The sequence below is a fragment of the Mustelus asterias genome, chromosome 9, assembly GCF_964213995.1.
Source record: "Mustelus asterias chromosome 9, sMusAst1.hap1.1, whole genome shotgun sequence".
In the NCBI taxonomy this organism is placed as follows: domain Eukaryota; kingdom Metazoa; phylum Chordata; class Chondrichthyes; order Carcharhiniformes; family Triakidae; genus Mustelus; species Mustelus asterias.
The window spans coordinates 117,112,916-117,132,426 of NC_135809.1; the positions used below are offsets into that span (position 1 = coordinate 117,112,916).

The 19,511-nt window shown below is 43.5% G+C and overlaps 1 protein-coding gene across 1 annotated transcript in view; it reads right to left on the reverse strand.

The window, feature by feature from the left end:
• LOC144499280 (doublecortin domain-containing protein 1-like) overlaps positions 1 to 19,511 on the reverse strand; it is a 420,979-nt gene that overhangs the window by 389,032 nt on the left and 12,436 nt on the right. The window contains exons 2-3 of the mRNA XM_078221394.1: positions 11,631 to 11,836; positions 7,528 to 7,621 (exon numbers count right to left, since the gene is read on the reverse strand). Coding sequence (XP_078077520.1) covers positions 7,528 to 7,621; positions 11,631 to 11,836 — 300 coding nt within the window. The remainder of the gene's footprint in view (positions 1 to 7,527; positions 7,622 to 11,630; positions 11,837 to 19,511) is intronic.

Sequence of the window (19,511 nt, forward strand, 5' to 3'; positions counted from 1 at the left end):
ATACTTTTTTAAAAAGTCTATGCTCCTTCAAAAGCAAAATACTCCAAAATGCTGGAAATCTGAAATAAAAACAGAAAACGCTGAGGATATTCAGCAGGTCAGGCAGCATCTGTGTGTAAGTTTATTTATTAGTGTCACAAATGGGCTTACATCAACATCGTTACTGTGAAAATCCCCTACTCGCCACACTCCGGCGCCTGTTCAGGTACACTGAGGGGAAATTTAGCACGGCCAATGCACCTAACCAGCACGTCTTTCAGACTGTGGGAGGAAACTGGAGGATACCCACACGGACAGTGGGAGAACGTGCAGATTCCACAAAGATGATGACCCAAGTCAGGAATCGAAACCCACGCGCCTGGCGCTAACCACTGTGCCAGCACGCCGAGATAGAAACAGAGTTAAACGTTTTAGCTGATGGCCTTGGAAAATCATCGACCTTCTCTCTCCATAGATGCTGCCTGACCTGCTGAATATTCCCAACATTTTCTGTTTCCATGCTTTCAAAGCCCTTTTTTGGGATGTCTCGGGACTAACTTGCAACAGCCCGCGTTTACCGACACAAAGATTTCAAATAGCTGTCTAAACACCAGTACATGTCATCCCGATCACTCTTTCTCAGACAAAATTAAGCCAACAGCTGCTGTGAGTTATTGTTTATACGTTCGCCGTCACATTTATTGTCCCTCGGGTGCTGACGAGAAATGGTTAAGCAGTCATTTTTCTTAAATATTGATGCCTCTCTGAATTTGGGAGTTTTTTTTATTAACCACTGAATGGAATGACAAGTGCACGATTGCTGTACTTAAAGCAATCTTTCACAGCTGCTTTGCTTTTTCAGTGATCCAATTAAACTGACAGGCCCAGCCCTGCAGGGTAAGCAGCATTACAGTTTTGGAACATGATGATGTTGATTTTTCTTTTCTTTTTGTTGCTCAGTGCAACCTAATGGAACATGGCTTTATCCCCGAGAAAATAAAAAAAAATTACTTAGGGTAATATATTTGTACAACCATAAAGAAAATTCAAACGCCTCTCGCTGCAGCCACTGTTCAGCACCTGGGTTCTTTAGCTTTGTGCCTCTGATGGAGGTTTGCAGTCTGCCAATAAATGGGCAGTAGGCACGCAATCAAGTAATTCCTCGCTACTTTAAAGAACGTAGCGTGATTTGTGCATTTTTCACCCCCCCCCCCACCGCCTTCTTAAATTGTTGGAGCGGTTATGCATTAAATATGCTAGCAGATCTTCTGCTTGAGCAAGTGGAGCAAAATGTGTAAATCGTTCATGGCTTGCTGCTTCAGTTCAAGGATTGTCATTGATCATTTGTAACTATATCCACTCCTTGTTCCATGAAATCAAGTTTGGAGTAATGGGTTCATCAGATGCAGGGTTAAATTGAGAGTGAAGAGGCTGTGTGTCTGTAAAAGAGAGTTGCCATGTTCCAGGCCTGCCTCAAAACAGCATGGGATCTAAGGGTGATATTCAAAACCACTGCACTCATCATACGCTTGCTGCTTCTGAATGGGGCCTAGTCATAGGGAGCGTTTGGGCTTTTACGATATTCTTTATCTCCCTTACTTATTCTACCACCCAGCTTCCTCATCTCTTAACTACCGTTGGGGTGTAGCATAACAATTTAGAGTATTAACTGACCTAAATTACAAGGTCATTGTACACAGAGAAGTGTATCAAAACGTAATAAGAAAATGCAGGTTAATCTGCTGCTGAACCTGACCACTGCGGCGATGCAGCTAATAATACGTTGGCGATGTGTGCTCCAATTTCTTTCTGAATGTGGGGCTCTCTTACCACTTCAATGCCTAACGGCCTGAGACATTTGAAAACAGATTTTTGTTTTGTTCCAAAAAAATAAAGAAAATTAATTTCTCTAGTGATATATTATTAGCAGCCTATTGTAATCAAAAGAAAAGTTTACTGCCTGCTCTGAACGTGAATGATGCAGGGAAGGCAGTTAATTGTACGTGCTTCCAATTTGTACAGAGCAAGTAGATGGGATGCTGGTTAAGAAATGAGAACAGCTTTGATATAGATTTTCTCCGGGGCCCTCTGTAAGTTTATGGAGGAATATATTCAGAGGTTATCAACATTTTTGTTACATTTGATTTCATTATCACTTGAACAAAATGCTTTCAGCCACAACTTAACAAATGTTTAAACTGTGAGCACTAAGAGGCTAATGGGTCCTCAGGGTAAATATTAGTCTGGATCATTCTTTGGGGTCGGATGATGGCGGGGGGGTGTGGGGGGGGGGGGGGGGGGGGGTGCAGTATGATTCATTCCTGAAGAGGCCCAAGTATCAGTGGTCTTCTTCTGAATGATTGGGACAAGCTGCCAGCACTGTTTGCACCTTTGCAGGCCCACCCCCCCAGTGGCCCTCAGAAAGCCTCAGGAAGAGGACTGGAGTGGGAGCAGTGGGAGGTGGGTGGGCAATTATAACTTCTGTCTCTTAACTGAAACCTTAAAACTGGTTGGCAGCTGCAAAGATCACTGCAGAATCCTGAGTCCAACGCCTGCCTCTTTCGTCGGATGCCAATTTATCAAAGAGGTCTTTTAATAGGTGTTCGCCTCTCATTTACATATTTAAGGTCTCACAAATTTAATAGTGGGGCTGACACCTGCACGGATTGGATGCAGACCATCCTACCACTAAATTGATATGCTGTGTGCCCATTTTCCCCCGATAACAAGCACGTGCACGCCAATTAGCAACATCTACGTCTCAGTGCCATCAGCTTGGTCTCTGAGATTCAGCAGCCCCATTGCCATAAACAAAATAAGCCAATTGAATCAAAATTTCCATGTATCTCCGACATAAAGGCCGGAAATTGTACCCCCCGCTGTCGGTGCAAACGAAGACGGAGAAGTTGACGCTTAGTCAACCCCACATTCAGAAAGAAATTGGAGCACACATCGCCAACGTATTATTAGCTGCATCGCCGCAGTGGTCAGGTTCAGCAGTGGTTCACTCCAGTGGGATCAAAATCCTGCCGGCATGAACGGCCGAAGATTCTAGCCAAAACTTAGCTCGCATTAGGGTAAACAAATTAGAACCAAATATGTTTACAGCTGAGGCCCTTCCGCCAACTGTGACTATGCTGAGTCTTTGCTGAAACAAGCCAAAGCTAATGCCACTGCTTGTAGCCCTGTATCTTTCTCCATTCCAAATATCTATTTATTTCTCCCTGAAACTCGTAACAGATAACTGTTTTCTTTGCAAAACATTCAATGTGCCAATAACCATTGTGTAAAGAAATATTTCCTGATCGCTCTCCTCACACTCATAACAATAACTTCAAACGCGGGATTTTTCCCCTGCCCTGAGGTGTGTTTTGGGGTGACAGAGGCAACCCACCATTGGCCGGTGATAGGATCTGAGCGGCATGGTGGCACAGTAGTTAGCACTGCTGCCTCACAGCGCCAGAGACCTGGGTTCGATTCCCAGCTTGGGTCACTGTCTGTGTGGAGTTTGCACATTTTCCACGTGTCTGTGTGGGCTTCCTCCCGGTGCTCCGGTTTCCTCCCACAGTCCAAAGATGTGCGGGTTAGGTGGATTGGTCATGCTAAATTGCCCCTTAGTGTCGGGGGGACTAGCCAGGGTAAATGCATGGGGTTGTGGGGATAGGGCCTGGGTGGGATTGTGGTCGGTGCAGAATTGATGGGCCGAATGGCCTCCCCCTGCGTTGTAGGATTCTATGATTCTATGATCTCCTGGTCCCACCTCTGTCAATGGGTTCTCCCATTGTAGGCAGCTTCCACCACCAGGAAGCAAGTGGCGGGGGTTTGCCGTTGGCCGGACCAGGAGATCCCGCGAGCAGGAATGGCCAGAAATTTCCAGTCTCAATTTCAAACTGACAATTGCACACCACTAGCTCGACTAGAGGAATTACTCTTTCCTGGTTCTTCTGAATTCTTCTGTATTTTTAAAATCTTAAGATGTATAAGATGTTGAGAGACATAGATCGGGTGGACTCTCAGAGGCTTTTTCCCAGGGTGGAAATGTCTGCTACGAGAGGACACAGGTTTAAGGTGCTGGGGGGTAGGTACAGGGGAGATGTTAGGGGTAAGTTTTTCACACAGAGGGTGGTGGGCAAGTGGAATCGGCTGCCGTCAGTGGTGGTGGAGGCGAACTCAATAGGGTCTTTTAAGAGACTCCTGGATGAGTACATGGAGCTTAATAGGATGGAGGGTTATAGGTAGGTCTAGAAGGTAGGGATGTGTTCGGCACAACTTGTGGGTCGAAGGGCCTGTTTGTGCTGTAGTTTTTCTATGTTTCTACAAACATCCTCTTAGCCTTCTCCATGAAAGTGAAAGGAGCTCCTGCCTTTGTCAAGTTTTTCTTCTTGACAATAAATTCCCATTCCATTAATCATCTTGGTGAGCCTGGACCATGCACTCTCTAAGACTTTGATGTGGCCTGCCCAATGGTTTGGATAAGCTCATCATCACTTCTTAGACTCTATGCCCCAATTTATTAAACCTAAAATTCTATTAGCCTGTTTTATGGTTCATTTACTTACAATAGAGGATTTTCACAGTAATTTCATTGCAGCCTTAATATACGGTGCACGGTGGCACAGTGGTTAGCACTGCTGCCTCACAGCTCCAGGGACCTGGGCTCGATTCCCTGCTTGGGTGTGGAGTTTGCACATTCGCCCCATGTCTGCGTGGGTTTCTTCAGGGTGCTCCAGTTTTCTTCCACAGCCCAAAGATGTGCAGGTGAGGTGGATTGGCCATGCTCAAATGGCCCTTAGTATCCTGGGATGCGTAGGTTAGAGGGATTGGGGGGTAAATATGAAGGGTTACGGGGATAGGGCCTAGGTGGAGTTGTTTTCGGTGCAGACTCGATGGGCCGAATGGCCGCCTTCTGCATTGTAGGGATTCTATATTTCTAAGTCAACTTGTGACACTGATAAAATTAACTTTAAACTCTTAGGGAATTTTGTTTTTGAATCCACAAGACTTCCAGTTCAATCATACCCTCTTTGCATTGGGTCTATCTTCCCATTCCTCATCATTTTTAGTCCCCACAATGTATTAACAAAGACAACTTTGTTTCCTGTAAATGGATCTTTGGAAAACTACAACAATTAAAGTGTCAGATTTTATTGTAATATAATGAGCAGAGACATTAGCCTTGGCGATATTTGGGACTGAGCACGAAACACATTCCAAAGACATTCCTCTGCTAATACAATACTGGCACAACACAATTATTGCAAATAGTTTAATGCCTCTTAAAATAGATGACAAAGGAATGTCATTTTTATTCACAGATATTACCTGCAATAATTTCTTGGTTCCAGTCTTGCAGATTGAGATTTGCCACAACTTTACCGACTGAAAATTTGATTCAAGTCGTCGTACTTAAGAAGCGGGGCGAGATTTTACAGCCATGCTCGTCCCAAAACCATAAAATCCCGCCCGAGGTCAACAGACCTTTCCATGGTCTAACCCTTGCCCACTCCAATTCCCGTGGCGGGGATGGGGCAGTAAAATTCCGGCCACGATATTTTCCCATCTGATTCCCAGGCTGATTCCTGGGATGGCAGGACTGACATACGAGGAGAGATTGAGTTGGTTAGGATTGTATTCGCTGGAGTTCAGAAGAATGTGGGGAGGGATCTCACAGAAACCTATAAAACTCTAACAGAACTAGACAGGGTAGATGCAAGAAGGATATTCCCGATGGTGGGGTGTCTAGAAACAGGGGTCACATGGACGGCACGGTGGCACAGTGGTTAGCACTGCTGCCTCACAGTGCCAGGGACCCCGGGTTAGATTCTCGGCTTGGGACACTGTTTGTGTGGAGTTTGCACATTCTCCCCCCGTGTCTGCGTCGGTTTCCTCCCACATTCTGAAAGACGTGCTGGTTAGGTGCATTGAATAGGTGTCGGACTGTGGCGACTAGGGGAATTTCACAGTAACTTCACTGCAGTGTTAATGTAAGCCTTACTTGTGACTAATAAATAAACTTTAACTTTAACAATCTGAGGATACAGGGTAGACTGTAAGACAGAGATGAAGGCTGGAATTTTACCACCTCCCTCACCCCGGAATTGGGGCTTGCTGAACGGAATTTTCCGTTGGCCTCAGGCAGGATTTTACGAGCCTCACCCGAGCGAGGTCATAAAATCCTGCCCGAAGATAAATTTCTAAACCCAGAGAGTGGTCAGTCTGTGAAATTCGCTACCACAGAAAGTAGTTAAGGACAAAACATTGTGGGTGCAATCTTACCGGTCGTTCACACCACCTTCCCACTGCAGCGAGGTCGGAAAATTTGGCGTCCGGCCAAATCTCCGTTCACTGCAATGGGATGGGAAAATCCCGTCGATATGAACGGCTGCAATATTCCGGCCTGTACGTTTTCAAGAAGCAGTTAGATATAGCACTTGAGGCAAAGGGGATCAAATGGTATGGGGGAAGGGAAAGCAGGATCAGGCTATTGAGTTGGATGATCAGCCAGGATTATAATGAATGGTGGAGCAGGCTTGAAGGGCTGAATGGCCACCGCCTGCTCCTATTTTTTATGTTTCTATGTTTCTACCATTCTTTCAATGAATGCAAATAAACCTTTATTGCTTCATTTATATATGAGAGAAAAATTCACACAACTGACTCGGAGGTGCATGAGTTTTGATAAATGTAGCTAATGCGTATGATGAGGATGAGCAAATGTGTTTGATATTTTTTGATAGAAGAGAGTTGGGAATCTAAGTAGGCTCTATTTCAGGATTATACTATCATATGCTATTGCAAACAATGCAACTTTGAGATTAATTCACATTTAGTAAGTGACACCAAAAGAGAAAACGCTGGAAAGTCTCAGCAGGTCTGGCAGCACCTGTAAGGAGAGAAAAGAGCTGACGTTTCGAGTCCAGATGACCCTCTGTCAAAGACCTGTTGAGATTTTCCAGAGTTTTCTCTTTTGGTTTCAGATTCCAGCATCCACAGTAATTTGCTTTCACTTAGTAAGTGACAATTTGGTCAGAAATTCTTTTATTAATTTTGATTCTCAATAGAATCATAAAACCATAGAATCTACAGTGCGGAAGGAGGCCATTTGGCCCATCGAGTCTGCATCAACAACAATCCCACCCAGATGCTATCCCCGTAACCCCACATATTTACCCTCATATTTATGTTCAAGATGCTTATAATGTGTGATTCTTAAATATTGGTTGTACCTTCAAAGATCGACCAAGACATCAGGGAAATCATTCTAAAGTCATTCTAGGCTAAACTAATAAGGGCTAAAACCATTAGGCTCCACTACGAGTGTGGAATTGCATTCAGTGTAGAGGCAGGATAAATTGCACTACAGCCCACATTCTCCAACCCACATGCAATGCTAATAATGTAGCAAATTGACCTTGGGATCTCCCACAATTACCCCAGTGCTAACCATATGCAACCCACGCGTTCTGAATCAGGGGTGTCCCAGGGTATCCTTAAGGATACATCAAGATCAAATGAGGCTGGTACTTAGTTTTCAATGTAAGGGCATACCTGTTCTTAGATCCCGAATTCGATCACCTTGCCAGTCATACAGGCGCCTTGCTGGGGCTGCTAACTTGATTTTCTGAGTGCATTGGTCTAGAAACTGTAAATGGAAATAAATAGAAATGCGAAGGAAATGAATTAAATATTGCTCATACAAAGATAGAAGAGGGAAAAATAATTTCTTGAAGGATGTGTTAAGAAGCAGGATTGAGCGTTCGAGAGATATTTAGTAACACTGTTTGATCTTCTTTGGGGGGGGAGAGCAGGAAAAATAATCAGTGTTCCCTCAACTACGGATCGTCAGGCAGAGTGGGAGGAGAATCTAAAATCACAGACTCATTAATTGGAGCGGGTCAGCAAATGAAACTGATCTTTGTCAGCTTTGAGAGAACAAAACCGGCTATAGTGAATCTGCAACCTCTTTTATGCCCAGCCTGAAAATCGGGTATGGTGAAAATGGGCAGACAATTTGCTATCGCAGTATTATCCAAGACAAATTTCATCTCCAGGGAATCAGAATGATTCCAGAAAAATGGACAAAAATAAATGGATTTTTTCTGCTGCCTTGCTCCCGTCTCCACGGTTGGCAGACTGGGGTCCTGTAAACTGCCATGGTCACGTACCCACAACCGACATGCCCAGCCTTGCCTCTGCTGCAATTCAATCAATGGCGGGAGTGCCCATGAGTCAATTGAGGCCCTGGTGTGGCCTTTAAATGGCCATTTAAGGACCTCATCCTACCACTACAGCAGGAGAAGCCCATGTCAAGCAGCTAGCCCAGCAACTTTCACTGTAGGGGCTGGTGATGGGCAACGTGCAGTAATGTCTCCTTAACAGGCATCTAGGGCTCTCCCGGTATTCTGCCACAGAATTCTCTCTCAACCCCTTCCTTGTGAACCCCAACAACCCCCCTACCCCTCTGGGCCCCCTCACAGAGCCTGTCAGCTTGGCTTGTGCAAAACCCTTACCCTTAACGCTGTCTACACACTCCTCGCTCTGGGAGCTGGATGCAGCACCAAGAGTAGCTCCTGGGGGCACCATGCCAGGACCAGACAGCTTCCGGCCAAACACTTTGGAGGTGGGACTGCAGCCCAGGTGGGGGGTAGACATTCTGCTTTAAACGAATGAACAGTCTAATAGCGTGATATCCCTGCGGAGATAACCTGTCAGAGCAGGGGCTATCTTGACCCTGACCTTTCCGCTGGGGTGTTGGGGAGGGCGCAGTGGTGGAATGGGGGTGGGGGGAGGGGGGTGGGTGTCTGGTATCTGGATATTTTCACATTCTTGTCTCATAATTATGCATGTATGAGAAAATATCAGCCCTTCAACTGAGATGGACGTTCACAGTCCCATCTGCCGAATCTGATGGTTTAGGTAGAGATTAGAGGTCCCAGAAACATGGAGCAGATAGTTCTCCCAGTATTCTAACCAACATTCTAACCCCAATTAGACGCCCTAAAGGCAAATGAAGAGGTTATTCAGTTTATTGGACACTTTGTGACACAAATCACTGCCACAGCTTCACAGCAAAAGTCATTGAACTCCAAAAAATAATTAATTGTGCAAAATGTGATAGTTCAGGCACTGCATAGATACAAAAAATATATTTTCACTCTATCGGACATCCAAAGTCGGGGGGGGTAATCTCCCCTACTGTAACAGTGTTGGAAACATGTCCAGCACAATATTGGGTCAGATAATATATAGGCATCCTTAAGAAGGCACACAAAAACAATCATTGTCTCCTCTGAATATGTTAATAAAATGCCTAATTCCCTTTTCAGGGCTCAATCCAGAACTGTGCTTGCCCAGAGTAGAAAAGGTCATGCTCCCATTGTGTCCTGTATTACCAGGTCTACATGCCACCTAACCTCGAGATGGATGAATTAAATGGGCTGGATGCCTTTTCTCATCTATAATTATCTTGTGAAATTCTAATGCTTACATTTATTATGGTGACTGTCTATATAAACCTTGTTCCCCTGCAATCTCAACCTCCCACAGCGATAACATTGCAACACCTCTGCACCTTAGCCCAGTCCTGCAGAGAAACTTGTGCTCTAACCTATCCTCCTTTCCTGTCTCACAGATCGGCAAAAAATTTTGCTTTTTAAGTACAAATAATAAACCAAGTTGTGACAAGAAAGTATCTGTCCAGATTTGAAAATAAATGAAGACAAACCATTCACAAATTTTAAAGCATAAACAGGTGTCCTTATACAAGCACACTGAAACATCACCATGGCCAATGACCATTGAAGATCTTACTTGGTATTATGCTTAAAACTGTTTTTTAAAACTATTCAAATCAGGGTAGCTATTCTAAATGACAGAGATAAAAGCCAATCCATTAAATGCCTTCTAATGGTCTCATTATAAATGACCTTTTAAAGTCAGTTGCTATTTTAAGAGATAGCCATATGCAAAAGGTTCCAGGAACAAAACAATGTCTAATTGTCTAAGATTAGCACAGTCAGGAATTCATTGGGTCCTGAAGTATACCCATGACAAAGACAATCAAAGTTGAGTTTGACACCTCTACACCTTTGAACCCAGAATGCTGCACATCTTATTATGTTTTATCCTTATTTTGGAGTACTTGAATCATAGACTCCCGACAGTGCAGAAGGGGGTCATTTGGTCCATCGAGCCTGCACCAACAACAATCCCACCCAGGCCCTGCCCCCATAACCCTATGTATTTACCCTGCTAATCCCCCTCACACTAAGGGGCAATTTTGTACCAAACACACTCCTCAATGCTGACACTGAATACTGCCCCTAAGGTACAAGCAGTGTTAAATCTGGAAAAATGACTGAGGAGCAGAGTAAACAGTGAGAAAGATAAGATTTCCCAAAGTTTTCCTGCCACTGCTTCACTTTAACTGCCTTGTATAAATTAGTAAACCAAATTCATCAGAATATTGCGACAATGTCATCAGCAAACTATTACTCATACTCACCAGAGTTTGTGAAGGAGAGACAGTGAAGTGCTGAGTTCACATTTTGAATATAATATTTTTTCCTTAAAAGGGAATGCATTTCACACAAATATATTTCTGTTCACCTTTCTGAAGATTCTCACAGTGTTTGCATTTGGATTGCTGCATCTTCCCTTGACATCTTGTTTGCTTCAGTGAGTGTTTCTGAACCTCCTCTATAAATCTTTTCCCTGTTTTGGGTTAAGTAAATTGGCCCATGTGGTTTTTTTCTTCAAACCTGCCTGTGTATTTAGACATTCTGCTGGATTTATTGCAGATTTTTCTTTCTCTGTACTGTGTTGCAAAAGCTTTAAAAATTACTTCACCTATTCCTTGTGTACTTTATCTCACCACTATGATCTTTTTACTATAATTCTGGTGATTGTAATATTCCGCACATAATTTTGTCTTAAAATCCAAATGAATTACATAATTAACGTGAGGTACTGGTACCTGTCCAGTTGGGAGTTTGTGTATATTCTGTTAGTTTCTAGTCTGTTTGCCTGTGCCATTATCATATATTAAAGAAGCCTATTCAGAAATTAATTCATCACCCTGTTAGTGCCTAAGGAACTAGAAAATCTAACAATAATGCTTGTACTAAATACCTTATGCCTAATAAGATGCAGACATGTATTTTCATAAAGTTAGAATAAAGATACAAGAGAAGTAATGATAGTGTCTGTGAAAACTACCAGTATATTCAAACAAATTGCAGCTACAATGCGATATTTTCAAAGCCGTCATTTGCATGGAACATACTGTCAAAGAATGATCTGCATTATTTCTTGTTGTCATGCACCAGACATGCATAGAAAAGTTATTTTATCAACAATTAAATGCATCAAAATTATCCAGGCTATCCAATACTATAAATAGCCTTCCCAGTTTAAAAAATAACATGTTAACATAATTATTAGTCATGTCCAATGTGGCACATTGTAACTGCTCTTTTTTTCACAAAAAAATGTTTTCTTTCCAAATGAATAAATTACACAGTTAAAAAATATTTGCTGTTGTCTTTTTTTCTCAGTCTCCAGAACTGCCAGCCACACTTCTGGATGGAAACAGGCACTCTGCAGGAAAGCAGATAGTTATCAAGAAAAGCACAGATGACTTATCCCTTTACCTGTTGTTTTTCCTCCAGTGATGTGGTGATCTCATACCCATCCTGTCCGGCACCATTCTTAAAAACCAGGATTCTGGCAGAGGCGTTTTCAGTCAGCTTCTTCAGACGCTTCGAGAGAATGGGCTTTGTCTTGCCACGTTTCTTGTCAATAGGCAGCACTACTCCTTTCATTGTCCAACTCACCCTCTTGGTCAATAACATGTGGTCTGTAAAGAAAAGCTAAAGTTAACATTTGGCTCCAACTAATCCAGTGCCCCCCACCCCGCTGCCCCCCCCCCCCCCCCACACCCCCACCCTCTCTCGTCTGCCTTATCACTTTAACACATATTGGCCTTACTCCACTTTGCTGCACATACCTTTAAAATCTCTATCACTTCCCACTAAGCATGACATAAGCTGTAGCAAGCTGGCCATGCTGATAGTGGGCATAAATCATTGTTCCTGAAGGGAACAGATGTTCAGGGTATGGAAGAGTAATATCACAATTTAGTCATAATTAAAATTCACCTTAGCATGCCTCCCTGACTAATCAGTAGATCATTCCGTAATGGATCTACAATATTGCTTTTACTGCGCCGATATTTTGCCTGAAAACAGAGATATTTTGCCCCCATATATTAATGCAGCGTATAAAATCTTAATGATGCTCTCTAATCTCATTTGAAATCTCTAAACCTGCGTTCATTCGTATAAGTTAAATTGAGCTCATTGCAAATAAAGATCACCTAATCCAGTAAAAATAAAGGGGTAAGAAATTTGTCTCGGCTGATGATCAAGTGGGCTGTATCAAGTTTGTTGCCAGATATACATAGCGCTCGATATCACTTACATTTCGGTCAATTTTGTGCACTACACGGCATGAATTTCTCCCCCATGGTGTCAAAACCCATTCAACCGACTATCAGCTTCCTCGCTTACTAAGTCCGCAAAATGTGGGGAAGCATTATCCTGCAAAAAACAGCGATGAAGGTGTGCGACCAAAAGCAGATCCCTAATTTGGGGCCTAGTTCCTCAGCACAGATCAGCGTAATGTAATTAAGCCGCAAGAGTTAATTTTGCGAAGCCTGATGCCTCACTGGACAGAAACCCAGATTGTAAACAGGTCACTTAACATTATAATCCCTACCAGGACCAGAGTAGCACTGGATGGGAAAACAGGTCACAGACAGGGTCAAATAACAATATGCTCCCCATCAGGAGTAGAGCAGCACTGGACAACAGTACAGGGTGTAGATAGGTCACGTAACAATAACCTCCCCACTGGAAGAGGAACCTGGTTGGACAGACGCAAGGTTGTAGATAGATCGCATAACATAAACTCCCCACTGAGGAGCCTCATTGGACATGGGCAAAGTTGTAGATAGGTCACATTAACACGATACTCCCCAGTGGGAGTGGGAGCAGCAGCACTGGACAACATTGTCAAATAAAATACACTCCTTACTGGGAGTAGAGCTATATAAAACTTGCCCAATACTTTTTACAAGTTAATAAAGTTGATTTGCACTCATGTGCTGTAGTGCTGAGATTATATCACCGACTGTGACATGAGGAGCGATTGGTATAATTATCTGCTGCTCCTCATGTCACTAAATATCATGGGACTAAAAGATGAGTCAAGGCTAAGATGTTAGTCTGGCAACTTCACCCAGTAAAAGATTCATTGCATGTGTCAGGATAATAAATTGCAAAGTACAGTCAGAAAACCAAATTTATCTTTAAACCTCCAAACACTGCTGGTTTTTTAACCATTTAAAACTCGTCCTTTTATGCATCAACTCAATTAATGTTGAATGTTTAAAGAACAAAGACAAACAATGCTTTTAATTGCACAATGTACAATCTCTATGCTCTCCCAACCCCCCACATACACACTCCCCTACAACCACCACTACCTTCCAGGACTTTCTGGTCCTCTGGACCTCAAGTTCTGCTCGGACGGCAACAGTTCTGGATTAACAAAGGGTTAAATCACACATGCTGCTGCTCCAGTTTGCTCCCTAGTGCCTCCTATTGGATATATGACTATACTGTGAGGACAGCATAAACCTTGTCGATCACTGCTCAGGTGAAATAGCCTGCCCACATCAGAGAATCCCCATAGTGCAGAAGGAGGCCACTCAGCCCATTGAGGCCACACCGACAACCATTCCACCCAGACCCCCATCCCCACAATCCCAGGCATCCACCCTGCTAATCCCCCTAGCCCACACATCTTGGAACTATGAGGCAATTTAGCATGGCCAATCGACCTAACCCGCACGTCTTTGGACTGTGGGGGGAAACCAGAGTACCCGGAAGAAACCCGAACAGGCACAGGGAGAATGTGCAAACTCCATACAAACAGTTACCCGAGGCCGGAATTGAAGCTGGGTCCCTGGCGTTATGAGGCAGCAGTGCTAACCACCGTGCCACCGTGCCGCCCTACGCAATGGTCATTATTCAGGCACACACCTTGAGGCATAGTAAGGTGTGCAAGACTCAGAGAAACAAATCTCAGCAAGGTTCAATGTCCTCAGGGACAAGGAAAGGAAATAAAATTGATCATGAGAAAGAGCAAACAATGTATCGAATACGAATTGTATTTATCAGTACCAAGCACTACTGGTAAATTCAATACCGAGGACGGAACAGTCAGAGGTATTGATGCAGCTTTTTCTCTCAACTTTGTCTTCGATTCTCCTTCCTTTGCCGAGTTTTCACCTTTCATGTATCCTCTTTCAGTCTCCAAGATTATTGCAAATCCAGCACTATGATCGGCTAACTCATGAACATGGTTGTTTTGCTTCTTCGTGCTTCTTTCAGCAAAGTGACCAAGGCTGAATATTCTTCCCCAATCTGAGGCAGGTAAGGCTGAGTGATAGGCAGGACTGGGATGATCTTGTGATCCTTTGTCAGGTAGTCAAACACCTTTTGCTACACCTAATCTGGTATCCTTTCACGTATTCCCATCTCTGCACATATTCTTTGAACTGTGCAGGCACACAGACCTCAGACTCTTGCTTACAGAACAGATTACAGGGACATTTGATCTGATCGCTCTTTTGTGGGCTTTGTTGTGCACAATGTTTCTCTATGCCACAATGGTGACAAATCGAGTGGAGTGCCAATGGGTTGCCAGTTCAATACCAATGGCCATTTTGTGCCATTGCCAAAGGTGAATTTCACTCCTGTGTTGACAGTGGTCAGAATTCTCTGGCTGTTCACGCCGCCAGGATTCTCTGGTCCCGCCGGCAGCGCACCCCTTCCCGTGGGTTTCCAGAAAGCATGGAGTGACATCAATGGGAAATGCCATTGACAGCGGCGGGACCAGAAAAGCCCACCACCAGCGAACAGCACACTGCCTCCCACAGCCAAGAAACACATGGCTGGGAAGCCGGAGAATCCCACCCAGTGTTTCCAATCTCATCATCAACATTTGACTGAGCCCTGTGCCTGTTGGGTAGTTAGGTTCTTGATACATTATTTCCATCTACATTTGTGGGGTAAAGCTTCTTACTGCTGTATGGACTAATAGATGTCAAACTAAGTGAAGCTAGATGTTTTGTATGGGTTTAATAGGTTCAAATTAAACCTGGGCATGGCACAAGATTTTACCACACCCTAGACATTGAACAAAACTAAAACTCAAATATGTAAGACATGAATATGGGATGGACACTTGCTGGTGTGAATCACAGCTTGAGTCATCTCAAGCTAATAGGATATTGACACGAAGCTCATAAATGATCTGAATCATGGTTGCACAATTAAATTTAAAAATGTCAGGCACTTAAAATTTCCAAAAAAACTATATTTTTCATTGGGTACGGCAATTTATTATCCTTGTATTCTACACATTCATTATTCAGATTCTGTGCAATATTCGCCTGAGTTAAATTACACATTCTAAAATGGGAGTGGCATTTGTTTATTATTTATTTTTTTTTTATTAGTGTCACAAGTATGCTTACATTAACACTGCAATGAAGTTACTGTAAAAATCCCCTAGTTGCCACGCTCCGGCACTTGTTCAGGTTGTGCCATTACTAAGTGGCAACATGGTCCATGCTGTTCCTCCATCTCAGTTTGCCTTAACTGGCATTAGGGTCAGGTCAAATGTCCCTTAATCAAATGCCTTTCATAAATGCGGCAGGGATTCCAAACATCCTTTCATCCTAATAACATGAGGTCAGCAGGCACAATCTACCAAGATTCTGCGTAACTTGATTTTGTGTCTCTGTGCCCTGTTTGAGAGCAGGTTTCCACTCCATCTGACGAAGGAGCAGCGCTCTGAAAGCTAATGGCATTTGCTACCAAATAAACCTGTTGGACTTTAACCTGGTGTTGTTAAAACTCTTACTCTGCAATAGCACAGTAGGAAGTCTCATAACACCAGGTTAAAGTCCAACAGGTTTATTTGGCACTAGCTTTTGGAGTCTCCACTCACATTGTCTGTACCTTTAAGACTTGATTACCTGTAAAGACTCACAATCCAACCATTATCTTGTAAATTCAGTTTGTGTCTGTATATGCCCTCTGTGTGAACACAAGTCCTCGCTCACCTGACGAAGGAGCCTGTGACTCCCTCCGAAAGCTAGTGTCAAATAAACCTGTTGGATTTTAACCTGGTGTTGTGAGACTTCTTACTGTGCTTACCCCAGTCCAACGCCGGCATCTCCACATCATCTCTGCAATAGTGCAGAGGTAGCTTTTACATCCAACTGAACAAGTAGACATGGCCCTAACTTAACCACTTTCTCCTTTCCTTCTTTTCTCAAAATTAAAACTTGTAACAATACATTCCATATTAGTTGAAATTTGATAATAAAGTACAATGCAGATCAGTTTCTTTCTGTGTACTATGACAGGAGGGCCTTAGATGGTGGTCTTTGCTCTTGAAGCCTTTGCACAGCTGTCCCAAGCTTTAGTTTGACCCCAAGAACTTGGTCCTGGACTATGGAATGTGCCGGTCTGCAACACCAAGTTGTAGACAGCTCTTTGCACTGGAACAAATTTTGAGCAGGTCACAAAGCATCTTTCACTGAGTTGATGTCCTTGACACAGTAAGAAGTCTAACAACACCAGGTTAAAGTCCAACAGGTTTATTTGGTAGCAAAAGGCACTAGCTTTCGGAACAGGCTGTCTGAAAGCTAGTGGCTTTTGCTACCAAATAAACCTGTTGGACTTTAACCTGGTGTTGTTAGACTTCTTACTGTGTTTACCCCAGTCCAACGCCGGCATCTCCACCACTTGATGTCCTTGAGGCAGCAGTTGATTTTTATCTAGGTGTGTGTTCCTGGGAACAGCCTGTAGAATACTGGGTCTTGCGTAACAGAACCACTCAGGATGAACCTTGACAAAACAAAACACTGCATCTCTTTCCAGATCTGTCCTGCAAAGTCACTTCAGTTTTTCAGCTTATTTAATGACAATGCAGTGCTTCCCTAGTACTATACTGAATTGAGATTCCATGCTCAAGTCTGTATTAGGGCTACCTCCTTCAATCTTAGAAATGAGAGTATGACCTGCTGAGTCAAACTAACACTTTTGAGGTAACTTTAACCCCCAGGAAGGGGTTTGTTTGGGTCAAATGGGAAGTTCAAGTTTTAAAAAGTTTCAAACTTTAACCCAACCTGCCTCAAACATGCCTGTGATAGGGCTGGGCACCCAGCTGATCCTTAAAAGACAAATCCCTTACTTAAATATTTAACGAGGCTGCATGCCTCTTTTCCAATTTATTGCTGGTCAGCTGGATTTTCCCAAGCTCAGAAAACCCAGAAGGTGAAGGAAGTTGAAAACTGCTTGACAGAACTCCTTTCCAGCACTGCTTGTGGACCAGGAAAAATAGGAGTGCTTCACTTCACCCCCGGCCCCCATCCCCCCACCCAACTCAACAAGTTACCTTGTTCATCTGCTCAGCGATCAGACACCCTTTCTGTAATCCGATGCCCTTCTGATGTTCTTCACTGCCTATAATCTCCTCCCTCAGCCTGCAATCGCTTGAAACCAGCCCCCTCCCCCCACAATGTCCTTCATGGGCTCTCTGCAATCTTCTCACACCCCTCCCCACCCTACACGCCCTATCTCCCCCATCGATATCCCTGTTAATTGTATAGCAACTGTGTTTAAATATATACAGGTGGTGGGCATTAATTTACTTGAGCACATATAAAGAGAGACATCACCAGTACACTGAAGGCCATCCATGCCCGGTGGGTACCGCGGGGGCCGGGGTGCATTTTGACATTTTGATTTAGTTAATTCAGTTTCCTGTTGTTTTAGTTACGTTACCCCACCAGGGGTTATCACCACTGTCATTTTAAAAAAATTTATTGATTGTTTTGTGAAACAGAGTGCAAAGAGAGATGTCACCAATGTGTTGCAGACCTTTGCGAGCTTTGAGCGCCGCAGAGGCTGGGATGCATCATCGTCACCGAGAATTATATTTTAGTTTGACTGGTTAACTTTTCTTTGACAGTTTGATTTTTGTTACAGTGTCCCACCAGGGGTTGTCATCCTATAGCATTTGTGTTTAATTGACTGGTTCTTAGTTCTATTCAGAAGAGTACAAAGAGGGATGTACTGAAACCATGGTATTGTGAGTTAAGAGGTATCTGGTTGTAATGCTTCCATTTGTAAATAAATTCAAGACTACATGAAGATTGGCTCCAGTATCATGCTTCACCAACTGATCTTCTGGAATAGAACACCCCCCTCCCCCGCTTTCTCCAGATCCCAGAAATAATGAATCCCACCCGAGCCTCAATCTCAACCTCCCTCCCGTAAGCACCCCTGTTTCAGCTGACAAATGCATTCCAAAAATGGCAATTCGGCAGAACCTGTGGGACACCCATTCTTCCGGCTTTCCTGCCCACTAAATCGCTGCCTCTGCCACCACACTTACTCCACATTAATACAAAGTTAAAGTTTATTTATTATTAGTGTCACAAGTAGGCTTACATTAACACTGCAATGAAGTTACCGTGAAAATCCCCTAGTCGCCACACTCCGGCACCAGTTCGGGTACACTGAGGGAGAATTTAGCAATGGCCAATGCACCTAACCAGCACATCTTTCAGACTGTGGGAGGAAACCGGAGCACCAAAGGAAACCCACGCAGACACGGGGAGAACATGCAAGCTCCACACAGACAGTGACCCAAGCCGGGAATGGAACCCGGGTCCCTGTGAGGCAGCAGTGCTAACCACTGGGCCACTGTGCAGCCCTTAATATTGGGGCCTTATCCAACATCTGGAGATGTAAAATACAATAAATACTAAGCTAAGTATTAAGTTAGTACCACAGTTTCAAAATATGCTTAGGCCCGATAGAATGCACATCTTAGAGTGGCCTCATATTTGCAATGACCGTCGCCCACACTCGTCCTTCAAGTCAGTCACAACATGATCATTGCAAACAAGTTCAAATTGACCCAATTTTGTTTCTGCCCAGCCTAACCCATTACGCTGAGCAGAATTTCACTGTATAGTTAAATCTCCTGTTTTGGCAGTCATGCTGTATGGAAATTAGCAAACATTCTGGAGAACATTTGTGATATTACTGAGAAGTTCAGGTTCATTAAACTGATGGATTTCTGCACGTTCTGAAATACTGAAATTGACAGGACATACAGGTTCCTGGATGCCTAAAGGTAGATGTGTTAACTTGTTACCTGAAATCGTATCTGGTGTCTACTATTACCAAATTAGACAGCAATTAAGCTGATTTGAATCCATCATCTCTCTGACACATACACCTACAGCAATCACGCATTCTATTATACACAACTAACACATATTCTGTCAATCAGAACATGTCACGTCAGATCATCCCAGCATGAATTGAATGTTTGAGAAGTTCATTCTCACTAGTGCGAATATATCCCTTAAACATCTTCCA